This window comes from Lissotriton helveticus, chromosome 12, assembly GCF_964261635.1.
Source record: "Lissotriton helveticus chromosome 12, aLisHel1.1, whole genome shotgun sequence".
NCBI classification, from domain to species: Eukaryota; Metazoa; Chordata; class Amphibia; order Caudata; family Salamandridae; genus Lissotriton; species Lissotriton helveticus.
Window position 1 is genome coordinate 870,410,185 of NC_136073.1, and position 21,333 is coordinate 870,431,517.

The 21,333-nt window shown below is 45.0% G+C and overlaps 1 protein-coding gene across 1 annotated transcript in view; it reads right to left on the reverse strand.

Moving 5' to 3' along the window:
- The window catches only part of USE1 (unconventional SNARE in the ER 1), a 32,743-nt gene extending 11,839 nt beyond the window's left edge, over window positions 1-20,904 (reverse strand). Inside the window, exons 1-4 of the mRNA XM_078670691.1 lie at window positions 20,669-20,904; window positions 16,320-16,369; window positions 11,220-11,298; window positions 3,381-3,533 (exon numbers count right to left, since the gene is read on the reverse strand). Coding sequence (XP_078526817.1) covers window positions 3,381-3,533; window positions 11,220-11,298; window positions 16,320-16,369; window positions 20,669-20,797 — 411 coding nt within the window. The 5' untranslated portion in view covers window positions 20,798-20,904. The remainder of the gene's footprint in view (window positions 1-3,380; window positions 3,534-11,219; window positions 11,299-16,319; window positions 16,370-20,668) is intronic.
- Window positions 20,905-21,333: the final 429 nt, after the last annotated feature.

Here is a 21,333-nt window from a genome sequence, read left to right on the forward strand (position 1 = left end):
ATGGCATGCGATGTAATGGATGTTGCGTTGTAAAAATTTCGTTGTAATGGTAGTGCGATGTAAAAGTTGCGTTGTAAAGGTTGTTTCCCGCGCAAGGCAGAGTCTGTCACACTACACCAGAGTATGCTTGGTATCAGGCCAGCTATGTCAGCACTCTTTCAACACTTGATCGATGCAACCCATTCCCCCTCTGCCTTATCCCAGCTATCCATGGTATTGTTAGTGTTATGTTACGTTATGTTACATGAATTTATTACGCGCACGGCTACTCAGGAGTGTCCCGGCGCGTGTCTGAAGGGGTGTCATGGTGAACTTCAGATAAAAAGATGGGTTTTCAGTTTCATTTTAAAAACCACTGGAACCTGAATAGTGCGCAGAGCCAGCGGGAGAGCATTCCAGGCAATAGTTGCCTTCACTGAGAAGGAGCCACCACCAATCCTCTGCCGCTTAAAGCGTGGGACACGGGCCAGGAATAGGGATCCGGAGCACAAGGAGCGCGTAGGGGCATAGAAAGACACCCGCCTCTGTAGATAAAGAGGCCCGCATCCGTGAAGCGCACGATGGGCCATAATCAGTCATTTAAATTTCACTCTGGCTGCTAACGGCAGCCAGTGATATAGACGCGGCTGATTCTGTACACTGTCCCTGGCTGACAGCCCCAACAGCAGTCTGACTGAGGTGTTCTGGACCACCTGTAGTTTCTTCACTAGATAGCTCGGGACGCCAGAAAAAAGGGCATTGGCATAGTCCAGCCGGGACATAATTAGCGCACATGTAATTGTTTGTCTAGCTGCAGCTGGCAGAAGGGGAAAGAAGCTTCTAAAGGATTTAAGCAAGCCGAAACAGCCACCAGCCAGCTTCTTGATGTGTGCCGCGAAAGAAAGCTGCTCATCAAACCAGACCCCAAGGTTTTTTGTCGGTTTCCCCGTGGAGGTCGGACATGGGTAGTCAGGAGGCCAGAGCTGCTCTCGAAAATTCGGGGAAAAAGTGCCAAATAGCCAAAAAAATGCACCTCATTAGCACAAGACAATATCCCCCAGATTTGGCATCCTCACTCGGCTCGGCCAACACAAGTCAAACCAGACCTGCAGCATTCAGACTATCAACCGGCTCTTGTATCCGGCTCAACCAACAACTCATTCTAGCTCAGCTAGGCCAACACGACTCAAACCAGACCTGCAGCATTCAGACTATCAACCGGCTCTTGTATCCGGCTCAACCAACAACTCATTCTCGCTCAGCTAGGCCAACACGACTCAAACCAGACCTGCAGCATTCAGAATATCAACCGGCTCTTGTATCCGGCTCAACCAACAACTCATTCTAGCTCAGCTAGGCCAACACGACTCAAACCAGACCTGCAGCATTCAGAATATCAACCGGCTCTTGTATCCGGCTCAACCAACAACTCATTCTCGCTCAGCTAGGCCAACACGACTCAAACCAGACCTGCAGCATTCAGACTATCAACCGGCTCTTGTATCCGGCTCAACCAACAACTCATTCTCGCTCAGCTAGGCCAACACGACTCAAACCAGACCTGCAGCATTCAGAATATCAACCGGCTCTTGTATCCGGCTCAACCAACAACTCATTCTAGCTCAGCTAGGCCAACACGACTCAAACCAGACCTGCAGCATTCAGAATATCAACCGGCTCTTGTATCCGGCTCAACCAACAACTCATTCTAGCTCAGCTAGGCCAACACGACTCAAACCAGACCTGCAGCATTCAGACAATCACCGGCTCAACCAACAACTCACTCTACAATACCTTCAGCAAAGGCTGCAATCTCGCCTGGCTCTTCAAATGTTCTCAAACACAGACCTGCAATACAGTGGCTTTCCCACATGGCTATACTAAAGCAGTTGATTCCAGAATCATGCTACTGCTATAGTCTCACCTCACATTTCTCCAATCCTGTATCACCCAGTTTACCCAGTGCACTGACACACCGCTCGACCTCTGCACCTCATTCCAAACACAGCTCCCTCCATCTACTTGATGCATCCTTAGGCTGATCAACCGATGCACCGTATCCCAGATCAGCATCCTGAAAGTTACTGCATGCATTCACTTCCTTCTGCACCTTCTTTACATTATCTTAATCGACCAAGGCACTTCTTTTCAGAGGCATCACATACATTCTCACACAGCTCCCAGGATACACCTCGTTCTCCTAAAGCTCTATTAATCCACATAATTCTACACTTGTAAAACTGGTGAAGTTCAATTAATTCACCATGTGATATACAAACATCCCTCCCAAAACAAGAACATAATAAACCAAAACTCATTCTGCTCTGAATCTACGCTCAAAAGCAAATTGTGGGAGGTTCCCTGTGTAACATCAGACTTCCAAAACCCACAAGCCTCTCAAGACGACTCTGCATAGGTGCGCAACTTACGTTTTGCGCCAAGAAAGTCCTGTTCTTATAAGCAGGCTTGTCGCTCACCTTTTGTTACTTAAAGGCAGGAATATCCGAGCTCCTGTGCAGCACTTTCCCAGAAAGAACAAATGTCACAGGCATTACAGGAAGAGCGGGTCTGTTGCCTGCTTAGAGCATGGCGGCCTACAGGACAAGACACCGTGCTATTCAACAAATCTCCTGCGTAGAACTCAAAAGGGGCTAGAGCCTTCCAAGCCAGCTGCACTGCACTCTGGAAATGGGTTCTTACAATGCATTTCAGTGGGCAACTTCAGCAGATCTAAACAATGTTATTAAGGAGAAAGGCTGGTAAAGAAGCCAGTAAAGAAAAAAGAAAAACCTTCCTAGTTTTATAATTTTTTATATTATTTGAATATCATTCCTGGGAGCCAACAAAAAAATTATGAATTAACAGACTTTCTGTGATTACATTTTGGGGCTAAATTGGAAGTTTCACAGCTAGTTGGTATGGGTAAACTACACCTGGTAAATAGTGAATATTCTTCCAATTCTATTCCGCTAAAGAAGGAGAAGGAGGGTCTTATTTGAAGGGCCCAAACCGAATCTGAGTTTTTTGTTATTGGCACAGATTCCGCAAGGTTTGATCTGGCGAAAATCACACAGGCAAAAAACACCAGTGCAAAACGTATCCTTATTTCGGTCAAAGTCCTGTTTGCGCCCGAATCACAAAATGTGCGGTAAAAATAATGAGAGGTTTTTTGTTTTATACCAACCACCCTCGGACTACCTTACTGATGACAGTACAAATACTGCGGTTATATCTTTTTTTTAAACACAGATTCCCCTCCTGTATGTAGGACGGACAAGCAGAGTCGATTCAAGTGATCTTAACAACTTAAGGAGGGAAAAAAATACTTGCATAATTTAAACAAGAATAACCCAATTAAAGCAGAATTGCTTACAAAAAGCAAAGGTTTTGGCTTGACCTACTGTGCCCAGCAGCTCGTTCCGCATCTCGCCCGTATAGCGAGCTTTCGCCTGCAGATGAACTGTTTTCGTGGCTGAAGTCCGCTCTTTACTGGTGGTTGGGATGCGCCCTGGAGCCAAGAACTGATTCGCCAATGCCTTTTCTGTTGGAGTGGCCTGGGAAAAAGCACACAGCCATGAGAACGTAAAAGTGTATTTATACAAAGCACTGATTTTAGAAAGACCTCCTGCCTAATATTCAAAAACAGCAACAGGAAGTGAGCTAATGACAGACCTGTATTATGAAAATACTCCAGACTCAAAAGAATTAAGCAGGGTACAGTTTCAATTTTATTACAAAAACACACAATGGTTGTTTCAGTGTAGAACGACCGACTACCTTTCACTAATATATAACCTTACACAATACATTTTACGTTAGCTGCAAACCATGCACCTATATTGGATATCTCACAATACGCCAAACAGGTGACCATGAAGTAAACGGCGCAGTGTTCAACTCCATACAGGGACGAATACATTAGGCTGTCCACGGAAATAAACAACATTAATTAAAACTGAATTTCACGCACCAGCTGCAATATGTGAATTAGTTAGCTCTTACGTGTTGATGGCATTCATTTATTTTTTGACACTACCGCCTATTTAGTCACAAATATTTTTGCTCATCTTCCTTGTATTTACAGAATTTTATTTTTATAGTACATGAAAGAAAGAAATTGCATTTAGTGTGTTTCCACATATATTGAAACAATAAATATAAATACAAAATTGGATGTAACAGGGTTTCTGAGCTGGAAGCAGTGTTCGATAATTCACAAAAACATTCAACTGAAAACCACAAGCAGTCATAGATAATACAGCAAAATGCTCATCTGTAAACTACGAGCAGCTATAGATAATACACGAAAACGCTCATCTGTAAACTACAAGCAGTCATAGATAATACACGAAAACGCTCATCCAACAAACATTTGCAATGCAATAGGTCTCGCATTAGGAAAGTTTGAGCTATTGGTATTGTAAATGATTTTTTTTTTATTCATGTGTTGGTTTTGAAAATAGCGAAATTCATAGCTTTGTCATTTACAATGCCAATACTGTTAACTTTTACAAATGTGACACCTATAGCATTTGTAATGCAACATGTTTTGTATTTACGTGACTTAGATGTATTGATATTACAAATAAAAATGGCTTTTACTTTTTTAAAATAATTAATACTTAAATAAAAGTTATTGTAATTTATAATGGCAATAGCTTAAACTTTTGTAAATAACTTTTGTGAAGATTATGTTCAGTGTATTTTGTGACTAAAATCCAAGAACAGAATTGAAATATTAACATCTTTTTGTGACATTTGTATTAAAGCGTGAAACATTGAGAGAACATATTTGAACCAGTTGTTGTTGTTGAATGGTTGCACAGATTGATGCTGTGGTGGCGCTGAGTGATGCTGTGGCTTTCGGTGATGCTGTGGTAGCGCATAGTGATGTGGTGGTGCCCCTGAGTGATGCTGTGGTGGTGCGATAGATAGATAGAGTGAGGGCGATAGATAGATAGAGTGAGGGCGATAGATAGAGAGAGTGAGGGCGATAGATAGAGAGAGTGAGGGCGATAGATAGAGTGAGGGTGATAGATAGATAGAGTGAGGGCGATAGATAGATAGAGTGAGGGCGATAGAGTGAGGGCGATAGATACATAGAGTGAGGGCGATAGAGTGAGGGAGATAGATAGATAAGAGTGAGGGCGATAGATAGATAGAGTGAGGGCGATAGATAGATAGAGTGAGGGCGATAGATAGATAGAGTGAGGGCGATAGATAGATAGAGTGAGGGCGATAGATAGATAGAGTGAGGGCGATAGATAGAGTGAGGGCGATAGATACATAGAGTGAGGGCGATAGATAGATAGAGTGAGGGCGATAGACAGATAGAGTGAGGGCGATAGACAGATAGAGTGAGGGCGATAGACAGATAGAGTGAGGGCGATAGACAGATAGAGTGAGGGCGATAGACAGATGGAGTGAGGGCGATAGATAGAGTGAGGGCGATAGATACATAGAGTGAGGGCGATAGATACATAGAGTGAGGGCGATAGATAGATAGAGTGAGGGCGATAGATAGAGTGAGGGCGATAGATAGATAGAGTGAGGGCGATAGATAGAGTGAGGGCGAAAGATAGAGTGAGGGCGATAGATAGATAGAGTGAGGGCGATAGATAGATAGAGTGAGGGCGATAGATACATAGAGTGAGGGCGATAGATAGATAGAGTGAGGGCGATAGACAGATAGAGTGAGGGCGATAGATAGATAGAGTGAGGGCGATAGATAGATAGAGTGAGGGCGATAGATAGATAGGGTGAGGGCAATAGATGTAACCTGGGTCTGAAACATTCCTTACACCTACCTTGCAGCCTCCCGTTAGAGGGTCTGAAACATGTAAGTTAGGTTTCATGTAGGGCATCTATCTGGCCCGGAGCCCGCTGCCTTTCAGTTGGATAAGGCCAGCAGTTTTTCACAACAGCCCACAAACTTCTGGTTACATATTACGGGGAGGAAAAGGGCCCAGGGACACCGTAAACAAGAAGCCTGCACTGGTTTTTGGAAGGTCCGCGTGAAGGTCCCAAATAAAGTTTTACTCTACCGAAAATAATCCTGGGGACAGGTACTTCCTATGGGTAAATTGTGTCCGCCAGTAATGACCAATTTGTAAAGAAAAAAAAGTATCTAGGGCCGATGTTACCCATTTCTTTCACTGGAGTGGCCAACTTCCACCACTCTCGCTGCACCAACTAGAGGCCTTCGCATCAACAAATGACCAGGTCTGACCAGTGCCGAAAGTGCCACACTCTTAATGCAGCTTTGAGCGCTCCTGAGGACTGAATAGTCCTAAAGCCAATAGGTCTGCCAATGCAACAGGGTGACAAGCGTCCGGGGTTTGCCGGGGGCAGTCCTGGATTTTTCACAATCTGTCATGCAGATTTTGGGAAATGTAACCCCTGGCCCTGTTATTAAAGAGGGTTAACTGAAAACGGTGGGCGGTGACTTTTTATGTTTTCGAAAGCAGGGATAATTCTGGTCACCCTACAATGCGAGAGCTATTGTCTATGTCAATGTTAATGTTTTTTAACGGTCTTTGAGCGTAAGGGGAGGTGCATCACCAGCAGCAGTGGGGGAAGTGGTGATGTAGCAGGGGCAGTCTGAACTGGGAGCATGATTCGCAGCCGTCAAGCTGGGAGGTAAAGTGACAGGGCGGGGACAGCCGGCATATAAAATTAGATATACACTTCTGTACAATCACATACAGACACTTTTACAAAGACACGTAAAGCCAACTTACCAAATAACGCACCCATGCACAGATAGAAGCAGTGTTGCGTAGTATCAGAATTAAGAGTGCTTATTTTATAGACCGAGGGCCGAGTCGGCACTGCGTGGAGCGAAAAATGTGACTGACTGGTTAGGTAGATAGGAGAAGTGTTCACCCTCATTGGTCGCTGAGATGTCTCATTGGTATCATAACAGAGTGTGGCTTTTAGCGACGACTCAATGCGCTGTAACTCTCCAACACCACCCCTTTACCTCTCTCGGGAGGATAATAGCCTGAGCAGATCTGCTTGGAGTTAATTTTCTGACTTTCATGTATCGTATACTTCTCTGCAGTGAGGACCTTAGTCATTGAGCTATCTTGCAAGGCTGCATTCTGTCTAGCACGGCTTTGTCCAGTTAAGAGGGAGACAGAAGGAGAACGGCAGAGACAGCCTGAGAGTGTATGAGCGAGAGACATAGAGAAAGACAGAAAAAAAGAGGAGCGCAAGAGAAACAAACAAAATGAAAAAAGTGACGGGACAGAAAGAGCGAAGCAGACAGTGTGAGAAAGAGAGAACTTGCGGGAGACAGAGGATACAACAACAGACAGCAAAAGAACGGGGAGTGAGAAAGCAACAGAGGCATTGCGAAAGGCAGAGAAAACAATTTGAACTGGGGTGCGATGTCGGGCACCGGTTGAAGCCGAGCAGAGGAAAGGCAGCGCTGGGAGGGGGGCTGGGCAATCATGCCAGCATTCACGAGCAGATGGTCCTGTTAATGACCTGCGGAGTGCGTGAAGTGGCTGGTGGCAAATGGAATCAAAGCGGCCGGTCGCTTTGATGTTCTTGGCTTGTCTTGCTTTGTGGGAGGGGTAGGGGGAGTGAATACCTGTGCACGCGCCTGCCTCACATGAACTGTACGCGATCCGCAGTGGGTAGACTTTTGAAAGCAGCTTACTAAACAAGCATTGGAAATGCAATAGGTCTCGCAATAGAATAGTTAGACATTTTTCTTTTTGCAAATGGAAGAGTGGCGTTGCGTGGATGAGTAGCGTTGCGTGGATGAGTGGCGTTGCGTGGATGAGTGGCGTGTGTGAGTGGCGTTGCGTGTGTGAGTGGCGTTGCGTGTGTGAGTGGCGTTGCGTGTGTGAGTGGCGTTGCGTGTGTGAGTGGCGTTGCGTGTGTGAGTGGTGTTGGAATGCAATAAGTATCGCATTAGAAAAGTTGTAGTTATTGGTCTTGTAAATGACATCATTTTTTTTTTTTGCGATGTTAAAATTGCTATATTGATGGCTTTGTCATTTACAATGCCAATAGTTATAACTTTTGCAAATGTGACACCTATAGCATTTGGAATGCAACATGTTTAGTATTTACGTGACTTATATGGCAGCTCTGGTCGTTATGCTACATCTCTAGATAGTTTTATCTTCCGCAAATGTGACACCTATTGTAACACAATATGTGTTGTGAGGGTGAGTGAGGGTGAGGGGATGAGGGTGAGGTGTTGAGGGTGAGGGGTTGAGGGTGAGTGAGGGTGAGGGTGAGTGAGGGTGAGGTGTTGAGGGTGAGGCGTTGAGGGTGAGTGAGGGTGAGGCTGAGGTGTTGAGGGTGAGTGAGGGTGAGGAGTTGAGGGTGAGTGAGGGTGAGTGAGTGTGAGGGGTTGTGGGTGAGTGAGGGTGAGGATGAGTGAGGGTGAGGGGTTGAGGGTGAGTGAGGGTGAGGGTGAGGCTGAGGGGTTGAGGGTAAGTGAGGGTGAGTGAAGGTGAGGCTGAGGGGTTGAGGGTAAGTGAGTTTGAGTGAGAGTGAGGGTGAGTGAGGGGTTGAGGGTGAACGGTTGAGGGTGAGTGAGGGTGAGGTGTTGAGGTGGGTGAGGGGTTGAGAGTGAGTGAGGGTGAGGCGTTGAGGGTGAGTGAGGGTAAGTGTGGGTGAGGGTGAGTGAGGGTGAGTGAGGGTGAGGGTGAGTGAGGGTGAGTGAGGGTGAGGCTGAGTGAGGGTGAGGGGTTGAGGGTGAGTGAGGGTGAGGGGTTGAGGGTGAGTGAGGATGAGGGGTTGAGGGTGAGTGAGGGTGAGGGGTTGAGGGTGAGTGAGGGTGAGGGGTTGAGGGTGAGTGAGGGTGAGGGTGATTGAGGGTAAGGGGTTGAGGCTGATTGAGGGTAAGGGTGAGGGGTTGAGGGTGAGTGAGGGTGAGGTGTTGAGGGTGAGTGAGGGTGAGGGTGAGTGTGGGTGAGGGTGAGTGAGGGTGAGGGTGAGTGAGGGTGAGTGAGTGTGAGTGAGTGTGAGTGAGGGTGGGGGTGAGTGAGGGTGAGTGAGGGTGAGGGTGAGTGAGGGTGAGTGAGGGCGAGGGTGAGTGAGGGTGAGTGAGGGTGAGGCTGAGGGGATGAGGGTGAGTGAGGGTGAGGGGTTGAGGGAGGGTGAGTGAGGGTGAGGGTGAGGTGTTGAGGGTGAGTGTGAGGTGTTGAGGGTGAGTGAGGGTGAGGAGTTGAGGGTGAGTGAGGGTGAGGGTGAGTGAGTGTGAGGGGTTGAGGGTGAGTGAGGGTGAGGGGTTGAGGGTGAGTGAGGGTGAGGGTGAGTGAGGGTGAGGCTGAGGGGTTGAGGGTAAGTGAGGGTGAGTGAGGGTGAGGCAGAGGGGTTGAGGGTAAGTGAGGGTGAGTGAGAGTGAGGGTGAGTGAGGGGTTGAGGGTGAACGGTTGAGGGTGAGTGAGGGTGAGGGTGAGGTGTTGAGGGTGAGTGAGGGTGAGGGGTTGAGAGTGAGTGAGGTTGAGGCGTTGAGGGTGAGTGAGGGTGAGGGTGAGTGTGGGTGAGGGTGAGTGAGGGTGAGTGAGGGTGAGTGAGGGTGAGGGTGAGTGAGGGTGAGTGAGGGTGAGTGATTGCGAGTAGCAAAAAAATCGTATGGAGCCAGGGGCGTAGCGCAGGCTCCTGCAGGGGCAGGCTGGGACAGGCTGGGGTACCCCTTGAACTCAATTTCTACGACTATCCCTGAGTTGTGAGAAACTGGTGAGGGGGGGGATTCGGAAGGACGGGGTGACATCATGTAGATTTACACCATGGCATCGTGCTCCACAGCAAGCGAACGTCTCCCACAAACGGCAACATAGCACGGCACAAAAACTCGGGACTCTTTCCCCTGAGGGAAACGCGCACAGGCCTGCAGAACGGCTTATTTCCACCCTGTCAGAAATGGCACCTCAGCATGTGCCTTCCCTCGTCACTGAACAGGGCATATTGAACAGGGTCGAGGGCTGGAGGGCTGGCAGCTCGTCCTGTTCTCTTCCGTGAATGTCTAGCTGATTTGTCTTGCCAATAAAATAGTATTTAACCGGGAGATGGAAACGTGCAGAGAAATGGATAGAGAGTGAGCGGAGACAAATGGAGGCGGGGGCTGGGGAGAGCGAGGGTAGGGAAACAGACAATAGGAAAAAGTAGAAAGAGGAAACATGCAGCAATGGAGAGAACACATCAGAAGAGCAGCTGTAAAATGGGATTGCGAGAGGGAAAATGAAAGGACATGTGGGACAGAGGAGAAGAGCACGAGGTGACCCAACAGGAGTAGATGGGTACTGGGGAGACATGACAGAAGTTAGAGATTAAATAGGTGCGACGGGGGTAAGAGGGCTGAGATATAGGGGTGCTTAGAGCGACGGAGATGCAGGGAAGGAGAGTGACGGTCACAGAAGGGGAGAGGTGTATAGAGATGGCGGGAGGCGGACGAGGAAATGGTTAGAGAAGGAAAGATGAAGGAAGCACGAGGGAGAAAAGGAAGCCGTAAGAGGGTGAAAATGCGTAGAAAACAGAAAAGATTAATAGGTGGGGGAGAGGGCTAGCGAGGGGAGAGCAACAGAATAGACGATCGTGATTAGAGGGTGAAAGGAAGAGAGATGAGAGATCGTGGGACGGAGGTGAAGAGAGAGATATTCGTATAACGTGTAAGAGGAGATAGCTGGAGTGATAGATGAGTTGAGATGAGGATGAGGGACATCGAGAGGTAGGCGATTAAATGGAAACGTATTGAAAGGAGATGGGCAGTTGGAGGAAATTAACAAACAAGACGGAGGGCATTGCTGTGGGGAGGGGGTGGAGGAGAAATGCACACGGCGGGCAGTGGAGGGGGCGGAGCGGGGAGAGCGGCATGTGGGTGCGAAGAAGCCGGGGCCTTTGAAGTGAAGCTAAGCTTCACTTCAAAAGGTGTCGGGAGGAATGCGGCTGAGGGAACAGACGGCGATTGCGGCTGAGGGAACTGATGTGCACGCGCTTTTAAGCTCAATGCACATGCGCATTGAGCTTAAAAGTCACGGGCACTGCAAGGAATCGCCACGATTCCTTGCTTCTTAGTTAAAGGTTGTTTAAGCCGCAATAGGCTCGCAAGCTCGATGCGCATGCGCATCGACAGGCGAGACCTAAAAATCTAGCCTACCATCCCTTCGGGATGGAATAGACGACACCTAATAACCACCGTATTTTGCTTATGTAGTAAAATAGAAACCCTCCTTCAATACCAACACCCAGATTAACAAAAAAAAAATACATCTTACCAGTTTTTCATTCTCCAGTAGGCCTTTTAAGAAATCCACTTTCCTCGAGTACTCACTGAGCACTTCTAGAGTAGGTGAACTGAAAACAAATCAACGGTTAATGTTTTTATGTTAATATTGCTTTTAATAATGCAATAATGTCTTGACATTTTACTCGGCACAACCAAGAAATCGCATTTGTCAAAGAAATCAGTAGAACAACAATCGGGGTACAAGGGGAAAGAGGACAAGGCAATATTGAGTGAAGTGACTGTGAAGCAATCAATGCCACGGATCTCTGGGCACCCACAAGTAGTAGTTATTCTCACAAAGTCAATTACAGCGATAATTCGTGGTCGGTTTGCTGTAAAAGTAAAACCACAAAATCGAGGTGCTCACCATCTTTTTTTTTTTTTTAGACAATTCTCTAATAGCCCAGTGGAGTATTCATCTTTCAGCTATTGCTTTTGGCCGCTTGAGTGGAACTGAAAAAGGCACTATATTACAACAATAACCTTGTATTTAGAAAGAAACAAAAACAGGACTGTATCAAAACCATAAGAGTCTTTAACACAATCCACCTTTTGTTTCTTGCACAACTTTGATGTACTTAAGCTGCATGCATTAGCTCAGTAAACCTAGACATGTTGGCTTTGCCAATGTTAGTTTGCTGTTCTGCTCTCTTCTTCTGTGTTTTGATCTAGAAAGGTGGAATCTCTGCCCATGCTTAACCCAATCTTTTTTCTTTTAGTTTTATGCACAGTGTTTTAGCCATTTGGAGTCCACATTCCTTTATTTTACTTTGACGTTTGAACATAAACCAAAAGGAATTTGGTAGGAAGAGAGGAGATCTGTCTCCGGCTTCCTGCCTCCTTGTTGAAGGACTTGTGATTGATTACGATGAATGTCGGCATATGTTGTCAATACATATAAGTAATACATTATTTCTGAGCCTTAGAAGAAAAGCTATTCCATGCGTAGTTTCTGCAGTGCTCTGGTCTTCTCCGTCATCCCATTGTTTCCATGGTCACTAACCTAATCAAGATCCACTAGTTCCCTTTCAAGCACCAGAATACGGTTCAGGAAAAACAATAGTTCTAACCTGCACCGAACAATCTTCTGCTATATCTTTGGAAAGAATGCTGACAGGATGTCAGTTCAAAAGGTATACTGCAGAACTTCAACACTCCATTCATTCAGGATGTAAACATACTTAATATTTCTATCAAACTAGATACGGATGCATCACTCAAAAATGAATATCTCTAAAATCTATACACATACGAATATTGCTTCTACATTCAGTGCAACCACCCACAGTGCCGCCCACTTGGGGGCTTTGACTAACACAATCTTTCTGCAATTCCATGTCCAACAGTTTATACATTCAATGATATGGCTAACAGGCTCTGTGGGTTCCTAGAATGCATCTTTTTGTTAAAATGATCCTGTGTGAGATCCCCTAAAGTATATTCAGACAATCAGAAAATAACTGAGAAGGACTCAGACAGCCACCTCCGTCTCAATACAGCTTTTCACAGCCGCAGCTGGCTCACTAAGCAGTGCTTGTTTCAAGGAGTTGTCTCTTTTGTGCTGCCAATATTGAATCCTTCCCCTTCAAGTACACCTGGTCCATCATCGGTCTTAATCTTGAAGGTTTTTTTTCAGTGTTTCTTCGTCCTCCCTTTTTCCACTTAATACACTTACTGGCCTTTATACCATGTGGTTAAAATTGTTTAATCACCGAACTGGAACAGAGTCAGTCACGCTGAATGGAAGATTAATATATGACTGATTCAACCCCAGCCCAGCCCTCCCGAGATGGTACTGAGTATGTTCAGCTCTTCTCATCTTACAATGACATGACTAAATCTGAACCAGCAGTACAAGCCTTTCAGGTGCAAATATGTCATGCCACTGACCTCTACCCAAAGCCACTAGCCTTCTACGGGTGATTCTAACATGCAACCAACTACTTCTCTGTCCTTTCAGCCTGCCAACAGTAAGGTTGACAAATCTATACCATTTCAAAAGCAATCCTGCCAACCAAATTGGCTCATAACAAGTAACACCTTCAGCCCTAGCAAGTTTTTAAGCCAGCAGCACACTAGATTTTGAGATGCTTTCTAATAGCCTGCAAGAGGCTGGAAATTCAGCATTCAACAGTAGACCACTAAGCAGATATGATCCGGATTACTCCTCAGCCCTACCAACCTTTCAGTCACCGGTTAGACACAAGCAACCATGAATGCATGAACATACAAGGTATGCTACTAGTAAGACACTTAACAAGTATAGCAGAAGTATGTACAAGAATAGCTACAATTTTACCAAATGGCAATTTTCAGCATGCCATTTCTGTACTTCAATCCATTGAGTGATGTTAATCCTTTTCAGCACATGAAAACAAATATACATTGAGATGGTGAGACCCATATTATTGACAACAAGCTCTCAAAGGTTCAAAGCGTGTAAAACGTTTGTATGTTCATGGGCAAACTGACTGGCAAACTAATGTACTGGCCACTTGGGTCAAATAGAGATCAAAGCACTGGGAATTCATGAAATCCCTCGCTACTGTGGAAGGTAGGCATTTAGAGGTCTACGACCAAAACTCCCTAGAGACAGGGAAGTAAGAAAATGTTGAAAGATTAGACGGGGGTTTCGCTGTTTAAACATGATGATGCGCTATAAATCCAGGATTTGTAAAGTGCAGCAATGTGAGGGCCTCAAGCTGCTGAATTGTAGGCACAGAGAGATTAGGTGATTTGCCCAGAATCACATAATGTTGATGCTGAGACTCGAACCTGGTTCCCACTGGCTCTGAAGTGGGCAGCTCGGGCTGTTAAACCACACCCTCTCCCCCAATGCTAGGTATGGAAGGAGGCATATAGATATGATGTGGTGTCCTGAGCAATGAGCCCCTAGCTCTTTAGGGGTGGTCAAGAAGGTATAGGTTAATGCTGAATTGCACGACTACTGGAGTGTGAAAGATTAACTATCAGTGCTTGCTGAGTGATTACTATGAAGTTCTAATTGGTTCCTCCAGCAGGTTGCAGAACTGTGCTGTGCAGTGGACCGCCAGAGTTACTTGGGCAGAAGCAAAGCCAAAGGATAGAGGCAAACCTTGAAGTGACTACCACAGATGACACAATTGAAAACATGGTGATTGATCCTGAAGAATGCACAGCAAAAGAGAGAAAGATAAGGTGCCAGTGTCCCAAGTATGTGTGTCCCGCAAATCCAGTGGGAGGTTACCCAGGAAAGTTATTGGATCACTGGAAGTTTCGGAGGACAAGGGCAGGAACCATTCTCACTGGAAACTAATGAAGCTGGTTGGTCACGCGATCATGAAAACCGGGCCTATATTTTTTTAAACGAGGAATTGCTGAAGAAAGGCATCTTCGATGAATAACATCATGGATAACGGGATGCAACTGGTGCTAATGAAAATGTGTCATTTTTTGTCCAGTTGAGCAATTAGTCAGAGGATGCTGCTGATTGGCCCATGATCTAATGAGAATTAATCTAATGGAGAAGAGAGAATAAGATAGAATCAAGGAGTGCTCGCGAGACGGCTCTGGGGAGTGGTACATGGTAGGACAATGCATTAGTTATAACACAGCAAAAATACCATAGATGGATCGTTGTGATTGGAGAAGCCGCTTTTGCGTCTTTTAAAGACAGTGAACCTGGTAGTAGAGTTTTGTTGATGTGGTTCACATCTTCAAGATGGGAAGTAAAAGCAAGGAAATTTAGCAATCGTAAAAAAAGAATGAGATTAAAGAGTGTGAATTAAGAAAAAGCTGTTGCATAGTGGTGCTTAATTCAAGGAAAGTGGTGAAGGCCTAACTGTTTATTTACTCAAGGAAAGTGGCAAAAGTGAATCTTCATTTGGTATTACTGAAGGAGGAATGTTTCTGGAGCAATCAGGAATGTGCAAGTGGCGAGTTTTAAAGAAACTGGATTGCAAGAAGACGCCAGGGTGGTGTCGATGGGAGAGCTCAGTCATGAAACTGCACAATCGTGAAAGGGTGCAAGCAAGAGGATTGCCCAGCTGGTTAAAGGAGTTTTGATGGCGACTGTGGACCTAGGGATGCAGTCATATTTTTTTCTTCTAAAGAGAAAAGATTTATGATGGATTTACGTACGTGGAACATGCAGCGATTGAATCTTTGAGATTCCTGGATGAATGTTGGAGTGGGTTGGTGTTAACCGACAGTTTTATTCCTCATCACTGCCAAACCCCCCCCCCCCCCCCCGCCCCCCACCCCCCCAAATCAGGGAGATGGCATGCGTGCACCAAACATTCCCAGGCGAGAACAATGGCTCAGTATGCCTAGGACAGGACCTGCTCCTCACAGCTGAGCTCCAACAATTGCTATTGTCTTTATTCCACTACGAGGGCATGCAGCTTGGAAGTTCAGGCTGGATTGTTCCTAATGGAGCAAGATCAACTCTGAATTGCAAATGGTTAGATTTTTGCAGACCAAAGAACAACAAACGGTTTAGATAAATGAAAAATAAGTGAAGTTCGTTCGTTTTCTTACCATAGTTTGAAAAACACACAAATGTGCTACTTCTCCACCTTACTAAAGTGTTCTCATAAAAAGTTCAATTTACCATGAGTGTGATATTAAAATCCCTATCCACAATAGAGCCAAAGAGGGAAGAAATGTGATTCTGGTAAACGTTGTGTTGCCCAGTAAGGCATGAAACTTCAGAGTAAAGAAAATGTACTTCATCAAAGCATCTAGGAAAAATAGAATCACTGAATGATAAAAAAAGTTTGACTTCACACAAGGATGTGCTATACACCACACATTTATTTCGGCTTACTTCAGCGTCCCAAACCCAAAGGCTGCCCTGTCCTGCATACAATCACTTCAAGCGCGAGGAGAAAGCCTTGGTAAATAGCAACGTGGCTTAAAGATATAGAAACAAAAGTCATACGTTATTTAGAGGGGGGAAAGCCACCTTCCTTTTATGGGAATTCCTATTTGATGTTTGGCATATAATTAATATCTGGATATGTTTGGCATATGAATTTTCTGCATATGTGCTCCAAAGTGCCCTAATATCAGTGCCCACATTTTGGCGCGATTAGTCACAGAGCCTCACCTGGGGTGCTTCTTAAGTGTTGTCAGCATGTATTCCAGAGCGCCCACATACTGTAACAGAGAAAACAGAGAAAATAAGCAACATAAATCTCATCAGGGCACAGAGAAAGCGAAGGCAGGGGCCTAGTCTGACAAAGGAACTTCAGTATGCCTCACATCTCAAAATAACTTTCGAATTCAAAACAATATTCATTAGATTTTGCCTATGATCAGTATCTTCAGAAGAATTGCTGGGCATGGAGTGTCCTCTGCATGTTAAACAAACATGTCCCCTGCCCTCAGTGCCTGACTTCATGTGAAACTGGATTCATACCTTTCTTTGACCCTGGCATCACATGCTAATCTAGAGTCCCAGGGCCTGTCTTATGCCTCCCTCCCCCCAAAAACATGGTGTAAAGTTTTTTCTCCAAAAAAAGTCTTAAACTGGCACGGCAGCAGACCTTATTTCTCAGTTTTAAATGTTGAGACAAGGAGTTTGACCTTGTTCAATTCTGGTGTCTAACTACAAGAAATCAGAAGACGGACAACGCTTTTTTAAATCTATGCAACATAGGTCACTTCGAGCAGGGCTCCGGGTCCCAATGAGAGTTTATAGTACAGAGAAGCGTTACAGAACTTCACCGGGGTTGCTTATGATTCCCCGTTTATAGAGGGGACAAGACCAAGCAGCCTCGACTGATTCTTTTGGATCAGTGCCAACGTGGATTTACAGCCTGAACTACTGCACACATGCAAAAAAAAAATAACAGAATACTACCCAGAAGAAGTTTCAAGTGTTAGGGTTCTTACACTCATTTCCAACTATTACACTAGCTTTCAAAAAATGTATAGTGGTTTGCTATAAACAAGCACAGGCAAAACCAATAGGTCATGCTAGCATTTGGAAACCCGATTAAAGCATTTAGTGAAAAGTGAGCTGCTGTGGAAAATAAACTGCTTTCTCTTTTCAATTAATCTAAGAGAGAAAAAAATGTAGGACTGGCGATTCTTTGTGTTTTTGAGATGAACAAAAGAGCTCTTATACATTACAAGCACTGCACAGTAGCTGCCATGATGCACCACACAACCAATTGCAGGAGGGGAGCTTTATTTTAAAGAATTGTTAACAATGGTGCACTGTCAAGCCACACCATAAAACAACACAACTAAACAGTAAAAATTGTTTCGGGCGATTGGGTGCCTTTATTCATCACCTATTGTATAGGAAACAAAATTATGTAGTACTCACCCACATGGATGCCCGATTTCTAAGGAGTTTTGGGATACTAAGAGTTTTGCATAGCTCAAAACACAAGTGTGGTAAATAGAGCCATCTAGTGGCCAATTTAAGAAACTAAGCACGCTGCAAAAACAGTAAGCACATGTGGAGTCCTTGAAAATAGCCAAAGTCCAAGGGTATCACGTTTAGACCACGTAAGTCAAAAGAGGTCATAAATGTGGATTGTACACATATTTTTAAAAGGAATAACTTTACAAGAAGATTACACAGATTTCTTGACCGGAGTTACATTCAGTGTCATCTTAAGGATCTAGGGGACCCTGGGCAAAAAGTATTTTGGGAGCCCCTGTCTGGAACAATATTGAATGTTATTACACATTTAATACCAATTTAAGGTCTATATTGTCTAACAATATTGAATTATACGTTGAAGGTTAAGCTGCAGAAATACACAGAAGTGAGCCAGAGAGAAAGTTCACTTTCACAGGGGGGGCCTTGTAAGGTGTAAACCCTGGGTTGTTTACCGTTTTCCCCATACCTTAAAACGTCTCTGGTTAGAGAATTATGGATGTGTTATAGACCGATTAATAGATAAGCTTGATCAGTAGCGGCCAGCTGAGTAAGCTTGATCAGTAACAGCCTGCAGTGTCAATTTACTTCTAGGCACCCAACAAATTATTTTAGCTGCTGGGCTTGCCTGAACTGGACATATTTATTATCAAAGGATTAAAACCACTGCAGGCAGTTCTTGTCATTCTCGGTCTTAGGTGAGACTCTGGTGTGGTTTTATCGGGGTTTCCACATACATACTCTGGTAGATGGTTCAGTGGACTAATGCATCCAATCTAGGACTAATGCATCCAATCTAGGAATAAGTGTTTGACCTCATGGTCACAACTTCAAACACTGGTGGGTACGTATAGCCTTTCATCCTTCCAAAATCAATACATTGTTCCGAGTCGGATAACAATAAACATGTTATTTTAGCACCAAGAGGAAATGTTTGCTTTGCAAAACAGGCTGTTATGCGGTCAGGGAAAAAAACTGAATTCCATCTTACTCCGTGTCACTGTCCGCTTATCTGGCAAAATTACATTCTCCTTCATACCGTGGGCATTTTAAGTCATAGAGTCGTGCGGCCTTCTAACAATGACAACACATATATAACTATATGTTTTTAAAGCACAATGACATTGTATATGCCTAGCAACTCAAAAAACAAACAAGTTTTACAACGAAATTGAATAGAACTGACAGAGGAGGACAGGCTGGCTTACTCAATGGGATTTAGACATTTAGACTGCAGACACATCTCTGAAGAAAGCACTTGACACGCTGAGATCTTAAGGGCATCCCTTTTCATGAACGCAAGATCGGAAATTCACTCCCTGAGGCTCAAGCCTGGCACTGATAAAATTAGTAGTGTTTATAAAACAAAGGCAACCGTATTCATACGCAACCAGGGCATATGAGAAATACAGAAAAAAACCACAAAGGTTCTTGTGGGAAATACGGCACAAAAGGGGGTGGTGATGGACGGAGCATCTGAATCAATCAAACACTCACACCCAGTCAAAAGATCTGGGTTTAATCCATCACCGTTCTTTAGCCCACTCTGCCACCCCAGTTCAGACATGGCTATATGCAAATCAGTCTGACCCTGTGCCTCATGGGAACAGTCCAGCCCGAACTGCCAAGCCATGCCTTCCCTGGACCGGAAACAGCCTCATGGGAACAGTCCAGCCCGAACTGCCAAGCCATGCCTTCACTGGACCGGAAACACACTAATATATTTCGTTTCCTGGTTGCATTTTTGTGTAAGCTTCTCTCTTCTAACATCCTTTACTAGCGTTATTAGACATTGCGCTTAAGTATTATCACATATCTTTTTATTTCCCATAAGAACCAATGTTTTTTTTCTGCATACTTCATAAAATGAGGGTTCCACCAGCCTCCTGGTTGGCTTGCCTATCGCTGGTATGTCACTCCAAGACATTCACCCAGTAGCGTGACCCATCTTATTACGTCAGATGGGCCAGGTCGTGGTTTGTGAACTATTGGTGCTAAACCTTTGGCAACTGCACTTGGCACATTTCATTACAACGATGTTGCTCATTGTGTAACAGAGGAGCAAATAAGCCTGACACAATCTCAAATGGACACTGTGTTGATACATGTCAAAACGGCTCTTGTGCCATTAGTGGAGGAAGGTGTTCGAAGGTTGGGCAATTTAAACTTAACATTAAATTATGGAAAGTGCTTTGCCATAGCCAGTCAGTCAATCAAAGAAGCTTTATTTCGACCGTACCGGCCATAAAAGACAATACAATTTGTATAAGGGAAAAACATTAAAATATGTCATCATAAAAACTATGTGCAATAGTTCTATATTAAAAAAATAGTACATTTCTTAGTTGTGCAAATTATTCTAGTATATTTTTGGGTACACTCCCTCAAGACAACTCAGGGTTCTATGGTTGGGTACAGTGCAATGTGCAACAGAGTTTATAAATTCTACCTTGAGTGCAAATAACGAATTTATTGGTAAAAGAACACCTGTCGGTTGTTAAAATGCTTTTCCATAGCACATGGAAATGTATGTGTTTCAAGGACTAGATATTTTGCCACGACGCAATCCCGAGTACTGGCCCATCCCTAAAGATATTTGACTTCACACTTTTCCTTTATTTATTTTTTTTAACATGACATTTCTTATATGAGGACGGACAGAACACAAAATAATATAGTAGTGTGAGTGCAGGTTCACTCCACAGTCCACACAGTTTTGGGGACGCCGGTCAAATAACACTAGCATGGCTAATGCAAGCTCACAGGGTGAGACAACAAAATGTTGGTCTTTGGGAAACACCGGGTTGTCTGTGAAGTCTCATGTCCCGCCCCATGATTGATGTCAGTCATGAGAGCTAATGAACTGTCTTTTAATTAACTAACCGGCCCAGCAGTAATAGCCAGTCCTAGAAGTATCAGTTCTGTGTCACCCGCTGTCTTCTGTCTGGCCTAATGAGCCCGGCCGGCGGTCTCGATGCTTTACGACTTAAGGCCATACCACTAATACACGTCACGTTCACAGCCAGTGACATCATATGGGAGGCGGAAGTGACGTCACCCACCTTGTCCAGCCTCCAGTCCCCGCGCTCGGGGCTCTCCGAAGCCATGGTCTCGCAGCGAGACAGCAGCCGCAGGAAGTTGAGCTCCAGCCTGGAGCCGGCCATGACGCCAGCGTAGCACCCGCTCCCCATCACCGGAAGCGGCCCGCTAATGACACGATAGCGTCATGGCACCGGGCCAGTCCAGCTACAGGGGGAAGCGCATGCGCAATCCCCAAAGCTATACCGCGCCCCTCTTCGGGCAGCAGTTCTCTGATTGGTCCATAGATTCCACCGTATGCGATTCGCCATTGGTAAATATACTTCGCGCTGACAGTTAAATCAAAGAGCAGGCAGAAGGCAAGAGCGCCGCTGGGAGGAGCCGTGGAGACGAAAGAGGCCCAGAGCGTCCTAACTAAAACCTACAGAAAGTGGGAGGACAAATATCCCAGACAGGAGTAGTATTGGAACAAAACAAAAACACATACAGAAGAAATCACATCTGAATATCATTCTTTAATGCTTTAACTGCCAATCAATTGGGTGACTTGGAGAAATACGCTCCATAGTTTTCGTATGCCTTATCAAGGCTGCAGAGAAGTGCAGAACTCTGCACCCAGGGGCGTATCTTGGTCAATAATGTTTGGAGGTGTGAGTTTGAGATATCCCAACAAGCAGTGTAACCTGCC